The 21051-nt window shown below is 38.0% G+C and overlaps 1 protein-coding gene across 8 annotated transcripts in view; it reads left to right on the top strand.

Annotated features, from left to right (window-relative positions):
- Window positions 1-21051, top strand: part of SULF2 (sulfatase 2) — a 123965-nt gene that overhangs the window by 45798 nt on the left and 57116 nt on the right. For 3 of the 8 annotated variants that reach the window (XM_051633222.1, XM_051633221.1, XM_051633217.1), the window contains exon 2: window positions 19412-19659. In XM_051633222.1, coding sequence (XP_051489182.1) covers window positions 19412-19659 — 248 coding nt within the window. Of the gene's footprint in view, window positions 1-13024; window positions 13099-13219; window positions 13314-17571; window positions 17754-19411; window positions 19660-21051 lie in introns of those variants that run through there. The other 5 variants (XM_051633220.1, XM_051633218.1, XM_051633223.1 and 2 more) reach the window with 5 other exon arrangements.

Here is a 21051-nt window from a genome sequence, read left to right as displayed (position 1 = left end):
TATTCGCATGATAAATATGCAATGTCAAGTTTGTGTCTTTAAACAATACCACTTACTCTGTACATTGAAATAAATTTTTTCCTTCTTATGCTGTTCAAGAAAAAGGTGACCCCAAAACTTTTTTTTAATACCTGTTTCTTAAATACATAAACCTGGCTGCTGTTTTGTGATTTGTCTCTTGTCCTTTTTGTTCTATTTATTTGTTTTAGAAATGAACAATTTTGCTAAAGGGTTTATTTCTTCTGTGCTGGAATTTTCCAAGCTAGAGTTTCACAGAATATCTCTTGTATAAACTATGGCTCATTTATTGAGCTTGTCAGGACATATTTCCTTTGAAAGCTCAAAACAGTCTTGCAGATGCCATATTTTTCCCTTGGACAGTACAGTGTGTGATGATATTTATTCCCAGAGAGGTTCACAGGACAAGCTATCATTCACTTTTTTCTTTTTTTAATTTCACTAGAGATGTGCAGGATTTCAAGAGGATTTTTTTCAATTCCCAGTTTTACATCAGTTCAGACACACACCACCCATATGTACAGACATTAAGCTGCTTCTAAAGTGGAGTATGCATTTGCAACCTGTATTTCCATCTAGCTATCCACCTACCTATGGAAACAACCTTGGGCTGTAAAAACACGATGTTGTACCTTGTGACCTAAGTGTACAGCAGTAGTAGCTGAAACAAAAAAACCTGCTACAGATGTATAGTACATATGCTTGCCAGTGTTACAGCAGAAAACTCGTAAGCCTGGCATCTTAGCCTGTTGAGAATCATTAATGAAGGGGGACAGCAGCATCGTGCCTACCAAATATAACCCGCTTGTTTTTTCTACCATTTAAAATAATACTATAACCCTGTCTGCTTAGTGATGCTGTTCAGTTAGGTTTCTCCAATGACCTTGCAAGGGTAAGCCCTACTGTATTTAGTGCATAAGTGGAAAATATATAAGCACATATAGAAATACTAATAACCATTATTTTGTCTTTCTAAAGTCATGCTAAGGAATATGTGCTCCCGTGATGAATACATGTTGCTGCCATTAGGTGATTGGGCTTTTTTCAAGCAATGGTGCAAGCAGTATCAAAGGCTTGAAATTTGCTTAGTTTTGAAGTATAATGCATATGAATGAGGAAGAAATCTTGTATTCTAGGAATTAGTTATGTGGTTCATTTAAAAAGTGTTTTATGTTAATGCATAGTTGTAAAGAGAGGTATTTTTATAAAGGGCAAAGGATTACACACAGTTCTTCATTTTAGATAAGTAACAGTCAACTACTCAAATTGTAAGCTAGGATTCCCTAAAATAATGTATTTTGAATTGAGGTCTGACTGGAAGAATATGAGCTTTACACTGTCTGGGCTCTGAGTAGAATTTTTCATCTTTTTTTAAGGTGAAAGTTCAGGGATTCAGCATACTCTGAGTGTTTGTAGTGTACCAGATATGCTGGAGAAGAATTAAAGGAGAATAGAACCAAAGACACTCAGAATAGAGGGGGAGGAAATGTGAAAGTACCTAACTGAATATGGATAAATGCTTGTCAAGGCATTCTGATAAGACCTTTGCTTTGACAGATAAAGATGAGAGAACATCAGCAGAAGTAGAGTTGATATGAGCTTTGTGTTGAAAACAGTGCACCAATTTTGGGTGTACTGTAAATTTATGACATGTCTAGAAATCTGGAGCAAGTGTGTTGGAAAGATAAGATCATTTGTCATACCCCAAAATGCAGCAAGCCTGGTAGCCATCAGATTTGGTGACCTTAGGTGATTCAAATTTTGAAATGGTTTTTTCAAGTGTTGAAACTATTCTGTTCCTGTTTGATTCTTATCTCAGCATCTTGCAGTATACTGGCACACACCTAACAATTGACCTTTGGGTTAAACCTCTTCTTCATCCTCAGTTTAGGTAGAGAAGTGGATATGCAATATAATCCTTTGTTTCAGTAGCTTTGTTTTGGTTTGGGATTTTTATTTAAAGATATACTGGATAAGATTTTTATTCTAAAAAGTTTGGCATGCACTTACTAGCTGTAAATGTAAAAGGTGCTGGAGAGTGTTTATAGGAATTTTAGGGTGAATCACTGTCGATTTATGGAGTTATTAAAATGTAATAGCTGCTAAATACAGGGGAGTGTTGTCCAAATTTTTGAAAAACAATTCTAAATTGAGATAAGATAGTATGAGACCTGAGTGTTAGCTGTGTTTGTCATGTAGCTTTATATGTATATTTAATATTGAATTACAGCATTGTCTGAATGTTGGTATGTATGAAAGTACAAGAAAATGCAAGCTTCAAATTATACACATTTTAATTGTACTTAAGGAATTCCCAATGCTATATTTAATCTATCTATTGTAGCTCAATCTTTTTAACTTAGGAACTGCTGCAAAGCTATTCAAGTCACTCAGCATTTATTTTTAGAGCTGTAGGTCAGCAAGAGAACTTTTAATGCTCTGTTATAGCAGAGATAGTGACATTATGCTTCATTGTAGCTACCAACATGAATCTCATATGCAGCTAATATGCCCCTAGGAATAGCCATTCTTACTGTAATCCTTATACTTTACAGTTCTCTGTCAGAATGGGAACAAAATATTTCAGTGCTTAAATTACAGTAGGATTCATTGTAATAGAAACACAGGTTTAGCATGAGCTGTAAGACTATTTTTAAATGCAATACACTTGAGGTTGTAAAAATTAAGAGGTTGGTTACTCTAATCTTACCTAATAATGCTGCTAAAGATAAACTACAGCTTCACTACACTGCTTCAGACCAGCACAACTGGACCACTTAGGTGGTATTCTCCACTTCAGTAAAAGTGTTGTGGGGAAATGCACTGAGGTAATAGATCATGTCACAGAGCTGATGTGGAAGGGGGACAGTTGGGGACTGAGGTGTAGCTTAAATAAAATCAGAAGCTTGTAAAATAACATAAGATTTAAAAATCCAGCTGCAGTTCATAGTATCTGTATCTGTTATAACTACTTGTCACAGTATTTAGTTCTTCCTTTTCATTAAACTGATCAAGCTACTAAGAAATTTAAGCTTCTAACTTAACTTACCACTGTAATAGTCATGTCTAGTTCAGCACATTGCAAACTACAGAAAGAGAAATAACTGCTATAAACTTTTTGAGAAGGCTTGCTATGAGATTACTGTTGTAAAAGGCCTAAGGAACTCCTGCTTTGTAACAACCTGCTAAATAGAGTTTCGGTCTCTCTTTGCCTTGTGTTTAGGTCTGATAAGCAAATATTGACACTCCCACTCCCTAGCTCTGTTTTAAAGCAAGGAGAATAACATTTGCAGACAGCATTTGTGATCCCTAAGATTAGATCTGTGTACTACTGGATTATCTGGAAGTATAAACTAGATGTAGATCTTTTTTGCCAGATTGAAGCAAGTTTGTGATTTAGTCTGGTGAACTATGGGAGGAGAAGTGATACCTGATCTAGCACAAAGTCTCTTGGGATTAAGTTACCCCAACAACATTTCTTAACAGGTTTGAACTCGCAGAATGGCTTAAAGTCAGTTTGACCCATTCAGGCCATCCTTAAATTCAATAGAATTTTTATTTATTTTTTTTTACTCGTGGTTTTAGCTGCAGAGTTTTCTATCACTCAGTTTGTGATTTGTACCTCTAGATTTGTCAGCCACGTGCTCACAGCTGGGAATGTGTGGAAAATTAGGACTTGCAGAGATTACTGAGGAGGAAAGGAAAGAAAATGTGATGCTTAAAAAGTTTCTAGTCTAAGAAGTATTTTTAAAAGTCAAAAGAAACCCTTGAAGTTTCTCTGATCAAACTTGGTCACAGGGTAAAACCTGATGAGCAGTGCTTTCAAACTTCAGATGCTATTAGCAACAGTGGGGTCTAAATGATTTGAAGAGTGTGAGCACCACACGTGTCAACATCCTCAAGGCAGTTGGTTGTTGGGTAACTAGTAAAGCTATGCAAATGTTGAGTTACCACCATTATCAACTCTGCAATGGGCAAATCTGCATTATGTTTTAAGTTTTAATAAGCATTTAGCCTCTTAAAATCTCTTACAGCAGAGGCATCAACTAAAGACTGATGAAAGGGGCTCCATGGGGTTGTCATATTTTGTTCTGGATTTTGAGCACTCATCTAAATTTTTTTTTTTTCTTTTTTGTTCTTGGGCTCAGTACCTGTGATTCTGTTGTGGGTTAACCCCAGTAGTTAATATGGTGGAAATGGCTGGCTGCTCACACCTTATACCAGTCTTGGTTCTAAAGTAAAATTATCAAAACCTTGTACCTCATAGCAGAAAACAAACAACAACAAAAAAAGCCAAAACAAAAAACTCTAGAACAACACAAATTTTAGTGACTTGACTTCCAAAATTGAACTTTTTTTTTGAGTACTATAGAATTGGCTGATTTTTTAGGAAGAGCTGCAAGGAACAAATTCTGACAACTTGTCTATCTGGAGTTCTGATCTGTGGCCTGTATTCAGCAGTGGGATGAGAGAGGAGAATGATCAGGTGTGGATAAGGTGTTAGCTGGAAGGAGAAGATTCCAACGTTTACAGTTTTGTCTTTAAAAATCACAGGTGAATATATTAAATTAATGTATATCATTCATCTCTTTGCTCTTCAGGCTTGTTTTGACAAATTGCTGACTGGAACCTGAGAATATGTTTGAAATGCTATGTTTTTCTTTCCATATATTTTTAAACAGATGTATTTTTGTATTTTGAAATATTATGGTGCTTTTGACTGGTTTGAATTTTAATAGACTATATATCTATCTACATTACAAAAAAGTAAAAATAAATATGTTCTTTTTTGAAACAAGGCTTTAACCCTATTGTTAGTAAAAAGTCTTTTACAGTTGTTTTAGGGCATAAATAAGATGTTGAAAGATCTGAATGAGATGGTGAAATATTACTTTTACAACTCTTATAATTCCTTTTTAATATGGTTCAAATAAAGATGGTGTTTAAGAGATATCACTGCCCATTAAAAAAATTAACATGTTTTCCACTGCTATTAGCATTCAAGGTGTTACCAGTTTCCTTCTGGGGGGTGACATCCTGCTTTAAGTTTCAAATATCTGCTAATTCATGCAGCATTTGAAAGCAAGCATTCTAAACAGGTGCTACCTGATAGAAATAATTTTGCTTCTGCCTTGATGAACCTGATACTGGGATATTATTTGCATATATTTCTCTCTTTTCCTTATCTTGAATATTGGAACCACCATGTTTTGCAAGAATTTTATTCCCAAGATAGTTCTTAAAAAATCAAGATTGCCCTAGGCATTTTAGAGGTTTTAATCATAAATCTGGGAGTCTTGAATAGGTTCTCATTTAGGAAGTGTGTCACAGTGCTTTTAGTGAAATATTTTTCTGTTAATTTAAAATACTACTTGGTAAAATATACTAGGCTATTTCAGTTACTTTGTATTAAACTGATGTAAGTCAGTATAAAATTTGGTCTGTGTTCTTGTGTGCATTTAGAAATATGCAAGCCAAAAATCTGGTATGTAGGAAATCAGCCTTGGAATTACTACTACAGCCAGAGCTGTAGATAAAATATTCCATTTTACTTCACTAAAGATTTTGGCCTTTTTAAAATCCATTCAGCTGGAAATTATTAAGCCTGAAGTTTGTCTTGACCTATTGCTTTGCTAGTGAACAGAATTTAAAACATCTTAATACTGAGCTACAGATATATTTACCATCCTTCATACTTGAAGGATAGTTGCCCAATTTTCTGGTTTTACTGCTGTTATTCTAAAAATCTGTATGATTACTTGATAGATACCTCCAGGAGCTTTTTGTTGATGGGTGTATTGAGAAAAACATGAGCCAATTCTGCAAAAATAGATTTTGAGTTTAAAATTTAATTTTGACAAATTTCTCTTTATCTTCAGTTTGTGTGTCAACTTTTCAGTATATGGTAAGAAATATTTCCAACTAGGAGTATCCAGTCCTTTCAATTCCTGAAGGAAAGCACTCAGATATTCTCATGTCAGACACTCCTATTTGGCAGGGGAGGTAGTAGATCTCTGAGTGAGTTACTCAATAGTTGTTATTGTAATCAACCATGAGAATTCTGAGGCATACAGATAATATAAAACTAACTAAAATCCAAATAAAAAGATTGCATTGCCAAATGTCAGGAGTGTTCAGCTACTATTTCAGGACCTAAGGCAAGCTACATAAATATTCAGTACTGCTTCCTGTGTGTGAATGATATTTTCTGTATGTAAGATATCTGACCTGTAATTTGTTGCTCACTGGTAATACAGAAGCTTTGCAGTGATAGAAATACAGACTGTGCTATTAAAGCTAGTCATAAAATTCTCTCCAAACTCAGGATCAGACATTATTTTCAAGAAACTATTGAAATCAGAAAAAATATAAATTCTAAGCCAGAAAGGGCAGCTGTGATATTAAAAAATAAATTTTAAAAAGATCAAAACTATGTTTAGAGGGACCAATCAGGCTGTTTGTTCTTAGCCAGAGACAGCTGCAACCAGCTTTGCTCCTACAATGGTGAGTAAGGGGTTTTCTTAAATGGCAAATAGAGAGGATGCTATGAGAAAATGACAGTATTTTTCTCAAATGAAAAGAGAAATTAAGATTGCAAATAATAACTCAAAGTGACAGTATTGAACAGCAGAGGGACTCAGTTGGATCCTGTAATATGCTGTACACATGAAGAAAGCAGATATAAATCACCTGAGGTGTGTACTTATGTGATAGAAGAAAATAAAAGGTTGAAACTAAGATAATTATGCAGAAGACCAGGATGGTAGTCAGCTTACAGAATTGGAATCTTTCATCTTTTTATATAAAGGGGAATCTAATTGTACAGGACTCTGAACACAGTAGCTGAAGACTTATTTTTAGTGCTTTAGATAACTCTCTAATCAGCCTGAAGTTTTTAAAAGATGAACACAAATCACTTCCACTTATACAAAGGTATTAAAAAAATTAACACAAGATCAGAAGAGGAAGAAATGGGGTTGCAGGGCACGTTTCAGACATCACTGAGTCATTGGCTGCTGGTAGTATAGTACTGTAGGCATGATACAAGTTTTCTTGCAGTCAGGAATCTTAATTTTCACTTACTTGTATGCGATTTTTGAACTCCAGAGGTAGGGGAGTGATGCTAAAGCTCACATATAGATTCAACTCTGGTTTTACCTTTCTGGAAATGAAAGTAAAGTATTCTTTAGCAGGGGTGGGAAATGTTTCAGTTTTTTTCTCATCTTGAATGAAATAGAAAGCATTTGGGTAGCTGTAGTGTCCTTTATACATTATACAAATAATCTCTGCTCTTGAGACCTAGTGAAAAAAACCAAAATTGTTGGTTTGTAATTAAAAAGCTACATTTTTCAAAATATAATTTGTATCTTAAGAACTCATAATGTATACATTAAATCTTTCAAATGACTGCACATTACCTGTACTGAGAGTAATGAAGCCACCATAATACTATCAAAACTGCCTGTCTTCTTGATGATACATCTCCATAGTCCCCAGAGGAAATAACCTGCATAACCAAATGCACCAGATGATCTTATACAAAGTGAGTCAAGAAACCCTCCAGGTCCTTGCAGATGATCAGTAAATGAGAGATGCTGATGACTGGTAGGTGAACATTTCTCGTAAAGTAACCACACTATCTCTGATGAATCAGTCCTGACCCTCCAGGGACATCTAGAAAGTACCTTCAAAAGATAAGTCTCAGTATTAAAATTCATTACTCAGCTAAAAGGTAAAAATGATAGACTTATTAGAGAGACTGTTTTTATAGGTATTATAAATTCCTTAACCTCTCTTCTGGTTTCTACTGTATTCCCACCTCAGTTAATAAGTCTGAGTTTTTCAGGAGATTAATTATTTCTTTGTTTCAACAGATCAAGCTGTCTCTCCCCTTTCTTAGCAAGCCTTCCTAAAGCACAGATACAAGCTACTTTTCTTGCAGATGGCTTCATTAACACTCTAGTTAAACTCAGAGCAGTTTAGCTTTGAAGATTGCTGCTTCTATTTCAGACCTGAAGAAGTGCTTAATATGCCTGAGGGTGTGTCTGTTCCTTCCCACGTGTAACAGTTGATCTAATGACAGGTATCACATCCCAGCAGAAGCTTCATCTCACTGTGCTATTGAGGCAACTAAACAAGAAAGCGACAGCCACCTTTGTGTGTGTGCAAATGCTGGCAATTGTGTAATTTGCTCTCCTAATATTTCTAAAAATCGTGCATTTGAAGTCCAGCTTAGAATATATAAATATCCAGTCAGATATAGATATCTGTGTTATTATGAGAAGTATTTGAGGTAGAAAGGGAGAAATGGTAAATAGTAATAATTAGAAGACATAATGGAAATTAGAGTAAGTAAATAGCTGTAGTGTTCCTAGTGTTGGTGAAGTCCAGTTCCATCCCTTTGGACTTTGTGCCTACAGGACAGGGCTTTTTAAGTGGAGGTACTTCTGCTGTATGTGCAGCAAATTCACCTGAACTTAGAATCCACAACCTAAACCCTTCTGTGCCAAAGAGTACATAACATGCAGTGGGTATCTGCTCCGGTTTGGGAGCTGTTCAGAGGCAGGACATGAAGGTGACTGCTCCAGGAGTGCTCTACTGGAGATAGATGGAGATAGTGTGGTCATGCAGGTAGATCCTCAACTAGCATTAAACTCACAGTGGGTCACAGAAAAGGGTGGACATTTTTTTTTTTTTTTTTTGGGCTGTGAGACCAACTATGGTTCAATGAACTTGCATTCTCTGTATAGATCTTTAAATGCATCTTTGAGCCTTAATAATATTAATGCTCAGAATACATTAATTTTGTATATGAAATTCAGGATTATTCTAATAGTGTTTCTTATGAATTTCTGTTTGGCTTTCCAGGAAACACTTGTTTTGAGTTTCTTGTCCAAGTAGATAAGCTATCACTCTTATCAGTGCACTGGGGTGTTACTTTGGTTACTGTTACAACTTCCCCATCATCCTTGCTGCTTCACTTCAGTGTTTTGATAAGTAACTTACGTCCATGGTTGTGAGTTATGATCAAAATTAATTTGATTAATCCTAAACTAGAATTATATTAAGTTTTGGCATATTGTAAACTCATAGTTGTAAGTAAATTCATACCGTGTAATATACTTAACCTTTATTTTCATACCGAAGAGTATAATGCATTTCTTTGCTGAGCATTTGGATCAAGCAAGGTGAATGTTTCTGTTCTCCTTTACTTTTCTTGGCTGTGTTCCCCTTTTCCATTTTCATAGTGCCTCAGAACATAGAAACCATTTTCCCCCCACAATGTGATTGTGTATTTATAGAAAGTGCAACTTGACTTTAAAAGATAAGAGTGGAGCAACTGCCCACAAAATCGTATTGAGCTGGAGTCTGAGATATAAAATATCTGCATGTGATGTGAGGGGTCAAGGAGTAGAGGATATCGTGCTGTTTATACCTTCCTAATAGCATTCTGATTTGTTGGTGAAGCAGTATTTATACATTTTATGCAACCGAAATGAAGTTGTTTAAAGAAGTAAAAGATTAATCTCTGTGCTGCCATAAGGGCTGTGACCAGTGTAATTAGTGCAGCTCTGGACTGATTACTGTAATAAATTACACTGAGGAAAAGCAAGCAAGATCACACTTGTGTTCTGTTGCTGGCTTTATTTCTAGGTCTTTAAAGATGGCTCAAAGCATGTGTGTATACATAGAAAAATAAGAAACTAGGGAGGAGAAATAATAACGGTTTGAGAGATTTATGTATGATGAGTTACTGTAAAGATTAAGATGAGCAAGTCTGAAGAAGAGTTGAAAGGCTTTGACTGAAGTATGTAAAAATGTGAAAGCTAGCCCTTTTCTATTTCGTGTAACATGAGAACAATATTTGAGCTCTGAAAGCATAATATATTTGGCAACATTGAACAAGACATGCCTCACACAGCAAGTTGCCTATCTTCTATTTTTGGTGTGGGTTTTTTTGTGACTTAAAACTGTCTCTGTTTGTCTTCTTTACCAGAAGTTGCTTCTCTGTATTGCTGACGTGCTTCCTATTGTGCTCCATTATGGGGAGGGGACAGTTCCCCACGAGTGCTTTTTACACCCTTGAGTTTCAGCTGTTATCTCAGAACTGCTGAAAAGATAATGGTGTGGATACCCACTATCTGCCAGCTGGATCAAAGTGATTTCCCTATATGTGCAAACAGTTAACAGTTCCATATGCATTGTTCAAGGTACTTTTCTGTGCCACACGACTTGAAACTAAGGTGGGCAGAGAAACTATAGACTCATTTTTTTTTAGAGAGATTTATCTTTTGAACTCCTGACCAGTTGTGATGATCCACATACACCAATAGAAACCTTTTCCAGCTAGTGAATGAAGAGTTTGTTTTATTTAAAGAGTAGATACCTACAAAGTTCCTTCCCCATTACTTCAGTAAGCTTTCAGACCTTCTTGTTTTACCGGTAATTTAGCATGATTTTGTTGCCCTAGACTTCAAATAAACCACAATGGTTTAAATACATCTATATCCCTTGAGTTTTTGGCAACATGAAAATTAGCTGAAGTAGCTAAACTGCTTTAACTTTGGAAACTATTCACTAAGTGTGCCTGGTTGTTATCCACCCTGTTTTGTATTGGTGCCAGAACAAGTTCTTTTGAAATGCGTGAGAGAGAAACCCCATTCTCTTCAATGGGAAGCACCTTTCGCTTTGCAGCCTTGTCTCAGACCAGGGGGTACATTATCCTCTTAATGCACTTACATAACTCCCATTAACATTGATGGAAATTACATGCAGTCACTGTGAAGTGGATATACCCTTTTGTTGAAATGAGGGATGTATTGTGACAGATTTTCCAGTGATGTTAAATCAAATTTAGATAGATTGCTGTACTAATGTCACTAGTACTAGTTTTACTGCCTCTGTTGCTTGTAGTTTCTATTAATGAAAATTCACAATGTAGCTTTAGATTAGGCCATGTGTTCCTTATAATGGAAAATTTTGTTTACAGTGCTCTAGAAAAATTGATTTAAACAGGGAGCTCGTCCATTTCCATCTCCAGTGTGAAACATGGACCACTCTTTAGCAAACATTCTTTTCTTTTTGCTTGGTAGTTGCTGCCTGCAGTCCTGTTAGAGATCCCTTGTAGAGGTTGTCTATTGCAGATGTTAAAACTGTTGCTCTGTGGTTAGGACAGAAGAATGCTGGGTACCTGGTTTTGTTCCTGGCCTTGTTGCTGCAAGTCTGGCTCTGGGTGACTCAGCTGCCTTAGCTGACACTAATTGATGTCTAAAACGTGCACAATCAGAACATCATAGCTCACAGGTGTGTTGTAAAGCTTAATTCCCTGTAAATTGTTTTTTTGTTAGATGCAAGTCACTAGCAAAAAGTCAAATGTTATCTCAGAAAGCAATATAACAATTTAACCAAAATGTTAGCAAGATGTAGATCCTGTTTTACACTCAGCTTTTATATTGGTTCCCTGTTAGGAAGCAGTTAATTTATGCCAATGCAGTTACACTGTTGCAGCCCCTAGTGTGGATGCAGTTGTACTGACATAAGGTGCTTCACTTTTGTTTGTTCCTGACTTCACAGGAGCACGCTGTGGACCTTAGTGACATACATGTATGGGGAGGAATTGTGCTGTTTCATTTTTTTTGTGATTTAGGGTAAATCTTTGTGTAGCCAATAATGTACCCAATGATGAAAAAAGGCTCAAGATGGTTAGCCTTCTCCAGGAAATCCAAATTAGGTCTTTGGAGGCAATGCTTGTTTTAAAGCAAAAATTAAAATAAGTCATAGATGGAACAGAAGTTCAAATTTTTGCATTGATATTTGAAAATACTTTCTTCTTGAACTCTAGCTCTTTCCATGAGTCTCTTCTGCTCTGGCTTTTTTCCTTAAAACTACAGCAAGTCATTTTCCTATAGCACTTTCAGGAACCATCATGTTTCTTCACTGGTTTCTGCAGCTGCATAAGTGTATTTTGGCTTGAGTAGGGGATTGATAGAATCTTCTCTTTCTAAACTGTTTCTTAATTCTACTCTTCTATTGATTATTATTCTTGCACAGGAATACTGTGTCCTGTCCATTTTCAACCACATAATCCATGTTCACTGTAGCATCATTTAATGATAAAAATAGTGGCTTAACTTCCTTATTTTCAGATATATGTTTTCAAATGCATAATTTAAAGACAAAAATTCAAAATAAAAACTTACACTGAAATTCCTGGTGGCCGCCTCTTTGGGTAATTCATTATTAGATGTAGTAAGTGTCAGGAAGTTATGAGGTAACCTGTGTTATTGCATGTGTGACACTATCAGCATGGGAATGCTAGAAGAAAGTGTTATACTCACGTTTTTAACATATTAATGTACTGGTATCTTTGAAACATATGCATTTTAGATGTCCTTGAAGAATGCACTGAAGGTACTATGTAGTTAGATATGTATCCAAACACTCTTAAGTTCCAGGAGTAGAATGTAACTTGTTCCAAGTAATGCAGATGGCACCTGATCTAAACACAGCTCCTACCTCCAAGACCTTAATTAAACTTTTCTTAATTAGTAGTGAAAAGTAGGTCCTTTAATTTCAACTGCACAAGTGGAATGGGGCCTGTGTGACCTGCACGTTAAGAAGTCATCAGGCTCTTTTGCCACAGGTGTCTCGGTGCAGGGCCCTAAGCAGCCCCCAGCCCCTCAGCTGCGCTGGATCCGCCTGCCCAGCCACACCTGGGGGAGGTCACTGAGGGGCCTGGCTGGGCTGGGCAAGCGACGAGACAAGGAGAGAATAAAATGTGAGGAGCAATTAATTCACTCTCCCCACCACTCGACGGGCTTTCCCCCTTGCTTATGAGGGCTTTGTGCACCCAGCGGCAGCTCAGCGTCGGCCCCTTCCCCGTTGAGAGGGGCTGCCTCTCTGGTCTCTCCGCTTGGCGCTGGGGTGCGGGGCTGCTCCCCCGCCGCCTCCTGCGGGAGGGCAGAGCCGCAGCCCGCGGAGCTGCCGCTGGACTCCGAACGAGCTGGGGGCTGGTGGAACAGGTTTCCTCTCTGCGCGCTGCCGGGGCGTTGCGTCAATCCAGGGAGGAGGATCCTCGAGGTAAATTAACTTTTTAAACGGGAAAAGGAGACTAAGGGAGAGGAGGAAGGAGAGGCGGGGGCACCACCCTCCCGAGCGCTTCCTCTAAACGTTTGTTCGGGAAACGGGCTTTGGCCGCTGCCCGGCGCCGCGGCCGGAGGATGCGCTTCTCCGCCCCGCCGGGCTCCGCGGGCGGGCTGCGGGAGCAGCGGCGCGGCTGAGCGCCAGCTCCGCGGGTGAGTGTGCGGCGGCTGCGCTGCCGCGCAGGGAGCGCTGGAGCCCGCCCGTGTCGCCAGCCGGGGACGGCGCGGAGCCTGGCAGGGGCTGGGCGGCGGTGCCCTCGCATCGGGGGCTCCCGGAGGCCGAGCCGGGCTGCCAGAGCGGGGAGCCTGGGCGGAGGGTCTAATGCGGCAGGCAGCCAGCAGCTCTGGCCGCGCTCCTGCTGCATAGGTAGCGGGCGGGGCTGGAAGTTGAGCGAGGTGTTCCAAGAAAGGGGGCTTGGGGCTGGGAGGGCAAGCGCGGGTGGGCGAGTGCGAGACCGGCGGAGGCTGGAGGAGATGCGGTGCGGTCCTGCCGTCGGGATGGCTGCGCGCCCGCTGCCCCTGGCCAGCCCCGTCTGGTGCGGCCGGAGCTCCCCGGAGCGCCACCGCCCTTCGGCTCTGCCGGCCCTGAGGCTGCTGCCTGCCCTGGATCCTGGTGCCAGCCCCCTGGCTGTCCACCTGGGAGGAGAGGGCACGGTTCTGGCGGCGGTGGGTGCTGGAGGGGCCGTGTGCAGGGCACCCCTGGCGGGATTTGTCCCTGTGGTCGGTGAGAGGTGGCCGCGCCGGGTTGGGGCTGTGCGGGAAGAGTTTCCAAAGCCAACTGATGCCGTAGCACTTAGCTTCTCGTGTAACAAATTAGTGTGCGCATCCGGGTGATGTGTATCTGAACGTCTGTGTGTGTTTGCATATATATATACACACACACAGCCTAACTTTTTTTTTCTGTATGTGGCCTCAAAGAATGTCGTGTGCTTGATAGAACGTATCTGTGTAATGGTTAACTGTTCTCGCCTACTTTTTCTATCTTGAAGCACTTGTGTGCCTTTCTGGTATTTTCAGAAGTGAAAGTCTGTGGTTATTGCTGTACTTAATGCAAGCAACTATCTTTAAAGTCAAGGACTACATATCTGTATTTTCTTTGCATACTTATAAAAAATAAGGAAATAAATTGTAATTATTTTTTTTATTGGGTTATCACTGCATATGGTGCAGAAAAGCGTGTGTATTATTGTGGATTTGGGAGGTCCAAATAGCAATTTAACCTGCATGATGACTAATTTTGTGTGTATTGTTGGGAAGCTCTAATAATGGCATGCAAACAGTGAAAGCTAGTATAGATTGATGAAAAGTATATTGTGTTTCTTAAAATACTGTTGATAATATTAAGTCCTAGAGAAAATTATGACTACTTTATAATTTAGTTTTACTTAAAATAGAGTTACAGAATAGGGAAGAGATTTTGTAATGCAAGTAGACTTCTCAGTGATAAATATTTAGGTTTGGTGTAGAGTTCACCAGCATAAGGAAAGCGAGTCAGAAGAGCACATCTGAATAGTAATTCAGTGCTCTAATAAGTCTGGAAGCTCTATTCCTGACTTGTGAAGAAATGGTAGATACTTGCAAATAAAAATACTCCAGCTATAGTTTGTGTAGGTAAATCAGCACAGCTGTAATCTTTGAGAGTCACTTTTAGCACTGGGGCTTAGCTTTGGACTTTCTCTTAAATTTTTTATTGTCTGGGGAAAAAATATTAGAAAGTATAAAACTATTAAGAAAACTTAGCATGTTGTTAGATTACAGCAGTAATGTTCATACCAGCCTTCCCCTGGGACTCTCATTTGATAGCATACAGTATTCTTCCTAACCCACATACAAAGGTGTGTTTATTTCTTACAAAGTATAATGATTTCCAATGATGGTTGACAACTTCAGGGAAAAAGGAGTTACCATAACCAAACCTGGATGTGTAGGAGTGACTCAAGAGTTAAAAGAATGGCAGCACTGCTGAATCCATTTAACTGGCAAAGTGACTTTAATTGGGCTGGTTGCTAGGAAATTGATCCAGCACCATGTATTTCAATGAATTTAAACATTGGACAAATGGCACACCTAAGTCTGCTTAAATAATACACCTGGTATTAGCTCAGCCATATTTGGAGCAGGTGTGCAGTCCTTCTCCCTAACCAGTTTTGCCTTATTTTGCAGTTCTACTGTGAGACTTATATGCTGTTACACTGTTGTGTGGTGGCTGCTGGGTGAGCTGAACTTGCTATTCAAAACAGTTCTGTGTTTAGTGGTTTGCAGTGTGCTTATTTATTTTTTTAAATCAGTTTATGTATATATAACTAGAAACAGTTTTCTAGAAGTAGGCTCAAAGCAGGATTAGCTTATATATTTGATACCACAATTAATTTATTACATTTGTACCTTTTCTGTTACAGGAAGAGTCAGATATTGTTGATCATATTGGAATAACTGAGTCATTTTATTTCAGTGAAATTGTACTGGGCTTATGTATGGGACAGTTGTGCTAGGACTTGCATTAGCAAGTGCGTGCAAAGTACTGTCACTAGTTTTGCACACAGTGTCTGTCACATCTGTGCCAAGCAATGCTAATCAATAACATGTTAAAAATGCCATCTGGGGGTAGAACTGACACTGGTCATCCCTGTGCATCCTGCCTGTGCTGCAGTGGAACTGATGTTAATTACTGAGGGCAGTATTAAAAAGAAGGCTTGGTGTAAATGCTACTTTCCATTCTTTTATAAATAGAATAAATGTACTGAAGCCTGGTTTTATCTCTTCAACATTTATAGTGTGACTTAGTGTAATGCTCTGTGCTGCCACACAGGAGAAATAAGTTTGGCTCTGTTCTCATTCCCCATACTAGCAGGACTTAAGAACAAAAAGAGGCAGCTGTATCTAATTCAGGCTATGAAGGGAGTCAGGGATTTGTTAAACTCAAATGTAACCATAGAAAATATGAGGACCAGACTTTTTTTTCAAGTAGCCTGCTAGGAGGTTTCATAGGCTTAATAAAGCTCAGCTACATGCCCCAGCTGAAGAACTTTTCATGAATTTCTAAAAATAAAAGAGGAGTGACTAGACTTGTCAAGTTCATAGGTGTAATCTGGGAGAAAATAAGAGACATACCTAATCCTCATGAGAGCCACTACAGATTAAGCATCTTGAATATTGGAGGATGGCCTGCAGAGGCACATAATGCAGTGGGCCATCTGTACCACTCAGAGCAAAATGCATCATTGGAGTGGGTGCTATATTAAAAGTGAAGGCAGATTGGGGCACTGCTGTGGAGCTCTTCTGGCTTTATCTATGAGTTGCAGATTAAACTTGTTGACAGAAATGGGGAAAGAATAGAGACTCTATGTCATATTTCTTCCCTGAAGTTCACCCAGCAGCAGGGGTTAAAAAAAAAAATCAATCTATATTTGACCAGTGGCAATCCATGCGAGAGATACTTCTGTTACTATTCTGAGAACTATTTAAAGCTGGCTTCTAGATGTTACTGCGTATATGCTGTTAGTTGTGGCATGTCTGTCTTTCATGAATACGTATTTCAAGAAATAGGTTATTTTCCAAAATTGCTTTAATTTTTTTACCTAGTTATTGGTATGAGTTTTTGCACATAATTACATACTTTGGGTTGGTTCCCAGCAGTGCTTACTGTGATAATAATAGGAACATAACACATCAGAATAGTTGAAAAATCTTAATTGAGGAGGGCGTTGAAAAAGAGATAACAGGTTTGGTAGAAGATGCCTGTGGTACTTGACATGGAATTCTCTCCTCCACCCACAGTGTCCTCCTCTCAGAGATAACTAATTCTTTTAACCATAAATATACAAAAATAGCTAAATGGATAAAATAGCTGTGGAATAACAGTTGGTGTACATCCCCAAATGCATTAAGTATTTTTTAGATAGATGAGCAGCTTTCTTAGCTGGGGACAACTTCTATTTTTAGATACAATGGAGTGAGTGAGGGGCAATAAACTGTGAGGAAAAAGCAGGCTGAGGGGAGGCAGGCAATGAGGTCATGAGGTTACTTCCATTCATTTGTTTGAAAGAAGTGAGAAGAGTGCAAGGAAGAGTTACATGTGGAATACAGTGCATGTAGTTATGAGCAGATATAAGAATGAACAGCCTGCTAAAGGCTTCAAGAAAAGTCAGCAAATGCTGTACGTTATTTTGAGAAGCTATTGTCTAGTATCGAGCAGAAAAAAAACACATTAACTTTTAGATATTCAGAAAAATGTTTCCATATAATGAAAACATGAATGTTGTCAGTTCTGTTTGTTTTTAAACAGAAGTACATATAGAGTAATTTCTGAAGAGCAGAAGCCATTTCTCTACCCCGTCCCCCATAAAGCTGGTGTCCAGAAATGTGTGCCTGCTAAACTAACTTTTTTTTTTTTCCTTCTCTTTTGAAACAGATCCAGGTTTGCCTTTCAAGCTGCTTTTGACTGCTCTGGACAGTAACAACACATTGACTCTGACATGATTCTTCTCAGTTATACTGCTGTAGATGGGATTCTGAGTACAAGGAATGACAATTGATAGGTCTTGTCAATGTTCCTTCTACTATAGCCTTGCAAGTCTCTGAGCAGCAGCATAGGTACTAAAGCTGAATCTATAAACTTAGGAAGTTGGATTAATTTTCCCTGTCCATTGTTACAAGTGCTAGGATATTTAAAATAATTTTTTATTTGCTATGAAATAAGTTAGTTTCACCTGCTTGTGAAACTCACTACTAAGGAATAAGGTTTTTTAATTTCCTAAAAACCCTATTAGTGTACATCTTTGGAAAGCAGCCTTAATAAATATTGCATCATACTGTAGCTACGTACCTGTTGACTTGTATGATAATTCAATATGTACTTCTTAAATAAGCATAGAAGCTAAGTATAATTTTTCAGACCAGTGGTTTTGCCATTGCAAGAGAACTTTCTTAATCCAAGTTTATCTCAAAGAACAGATGCTGACAGAGATGAAGTAACAATGTGGCTATGAAATAATCTGCTGGAGGGAAAACTGTTTTTCCAAGTGGTTTTAGGGACTGAATAGCCAGTGTATTTCTTTGGGTAAACCACACTGTGCTAGGTTCTTTCTACTCAGGCATTTCTGGTCTTTACAAAAAGCAGATAGTCTCCCTTGTGTCATTTTTAATTGATTTTTCTCTGCGTTACAAGAGATCATTGGCACCAGTCCAGGAAAAGACAGGCAGCAAGTAGGGAATTAATCAGAAACTGACTCATTGATCACTGGATCTGATGAAATAATTAGTACTTGATATTTTCAATACAGTTTCATACTATTATTTTAACTTCCAAAAGCGAGAAACAATCCCATTTATACCAGAAAATCTCTGAGCAAAATTATTATTTCAGAAATTCTTCAATAGACTTAATAATTTTTTTGATTCTCCCTGTAGGTTTATCTAAGAACTTCTTTTGGCTCATTAACGGGAGCAATACGAGTTAGATGTGTTTTGTTTTGCAAACAAGACAACTTTGGGGCATTGCATTTATGTTGGAGAGAAGTGATAGGCAGTGCAAATAATTTTGGTGCATCCATTCCCAACCACTTGCAGTAATGGGCCTTCAAATGTGCTCATTAATAATAATAATATTAAAAAAAATAATCTTGGAAACCAACAGAAGTGCTGAAGGGATATTGTCCTAACATCAAAGCTGCAGTAGACTTCAAACAATATCATACCATATTTCCAAGATCTGGGCAGCTCTGATCTCTAATGAAATTTGTAAGATAAATCAGTATATAACAAGTTGTCTATCTGAGGATCCTCTATGAGTTTGAAAATGTGTTGTTAACTGAGTAAATTTTATCCCAGTCCTGTTTAAAAATATGGGTAGATGAGGTTTTTTTCTTCAACATCAGCATTTTTTATGCAATAAACAAAAATGTCATCTCAAAACATATCAGAACCTTAAGGAAGAAGATTGCTTTGTATGTGTATCAAAGCCAGAGTTTGATACCCTGCTAATTCTTTGAACTTGCTGCCAAATTTGAACACAGAGTGAAACTTCATTGCCTGTGTTGGTCACGTCTTACGAACTGTGAATTTTTCAAGTTTCTGCTTCTAGGTGGCACTAGGAAAACATTCAGTTGCTTTGTTGTTGTTTTCTTTTTTCTTAAGAGTTAGATCATTTAAAGTATATTGGTTTTTATTTCTTTGGAGTGAATCTTGCTGTTTCTTGGGGGGACCTGTGTTAAGGTATAAATAAATACTTTTTTCCCCCTTCTCCCTTATAGGAGACCTGCAAACACAAAAGAAGTAGAAGCCATTAACCTACCTTGCTCAGAAGGATCGCTAAATCAGTACAAGATGGCACAGCATAGTATTGTCCTTGGATTATTCATCATGACTGTTTTATCACTGTTGGATGGAAGTTCAGCTTTCCTGTTAAATCAGCGTCTGAAGGGAAGATTTCAAAGAGACCGTAGAAACATCCGCCCAAACATCATCCTTGTTCTTACTGATGATCAGGATGTGGAACTTGGTAAGAGCCCAACATAAAGAAGATTTTAGCTAACGAGTGGCACTGCCTTTCCTTGAAGCTAGATTATTGCATTCAAAATAATTATCTCTTTTTTGTCAGTGTAAAAAATTACAGGAAGAACAAGTAGCAGAAGTTGAAACCTACCTTTATGTAAAAAATACTTTCTCTCTGCATGCAATTCAAGGACTGCAAAAGTTAGTCTCAACTTAAAATGTCAAACTTCCTGTTGCTGTGGAAATACGAGATTCCTTCCTATCTGTCTTCATCTAGACACCTAAATTATGCTTCTGGCAATTGCAAGTATAACCTGGGAAGGTATGTGCCAAAGCAGTAGGTTTAAATTCATAACTGATTATTGCACCATGTAATTACCCAAATTTTTTTGTGTAATTGCAAGCATTCATTATACATATACTTTTAATTACTTAAATGTTACCTAACAGTTATGCTAGTCTTGGTATTGTCCATTTAGATGTGCAGTTAATTACTGACCAAAATCACTTAGTATGAAAAGGTTCTACTGTGTTATTCATCACTGTGTTAATTGTTGAAGAAAGGAGATGAAGATTAAACACACACTTTGTCTAATGATTTGGGGTAATGAATTAACTGACAGAGTCTGTCTTTTGTTCTGTTACCTGAAGAAGCTTGTATTTACCAAGTATTGTCTCTAGTTAGGAGAAGTGATTAACACAAATCATTTCACATTAATAATTTTAGGATTATGTTTTTAATAATTAGAAATATACTTTAAAGTGAGTGTAAAGTGTGGGTAATCTGAAAGATGAGAGCTTGTGTAGGTGTTATCTGGTGAGTTGTTTTTTGATGGTTGCTGCATCAGATTTCTAATATAGATGGGGAAAATTGAAAACAGACCTCACAGAAAAAACAGAACACACTAGTAAAGTTAATCAACTTGTATTACTTACACACTTACTCATCTAGTTGAGAAGTTAATCACAGCAGCATGACAATATTCTTACAGATGCTTCCTTTTTATCAGTATTACCGTGTGTCTGCAGTATCATAGATGTCACATTCTTCTCAAACGTGGTGAGAAAGCTTCACCAAATAAAAATGTAAATCAATTTAGTAGGCTCAGAAGATTTTTTTTTTGTTGTTTTTTAATGGTTATTTGGATCACAAATAAAGCAGTTTCAATAATGTATGTCTGAAGGAACCTAAGTACATTATCTTGCAGGCTCAGAAGGTGGTCCTAAAAAATTTATAATCTGCTGTTTTATGCTAGCCAGCTTGTTTCTGATGCAATTGTCTAAGTCCTTTGGGCAGTATATTTCTCTGATAGTCTGATGCTTTCCAATTTCAAGCATAATAGGCATGTGTCCACACAAATTAGGATCTAACTAAGGAAAATCCATTTGCTGAAGCTGA

Source organism: Apus apus, chromosome 15, assembly GCF_020740795.1.
Source record: "Apus apus isolate bApuApu2 chromosome 15, bApuApu2.pri.cur, whole genome shotgun sequence".
In the NCBI taxonomy this organism is placed as follows: Eukaryota; Metazoa; Chordata; class Aves; order Apodiformes; family Apodidae; genus Apus; species Apus apus.
The sequence above is the reverse complement of the archived record's forward strand: the minus strand, read 5'-3'. Positions and strand labels throughout refer to the sequence as shown.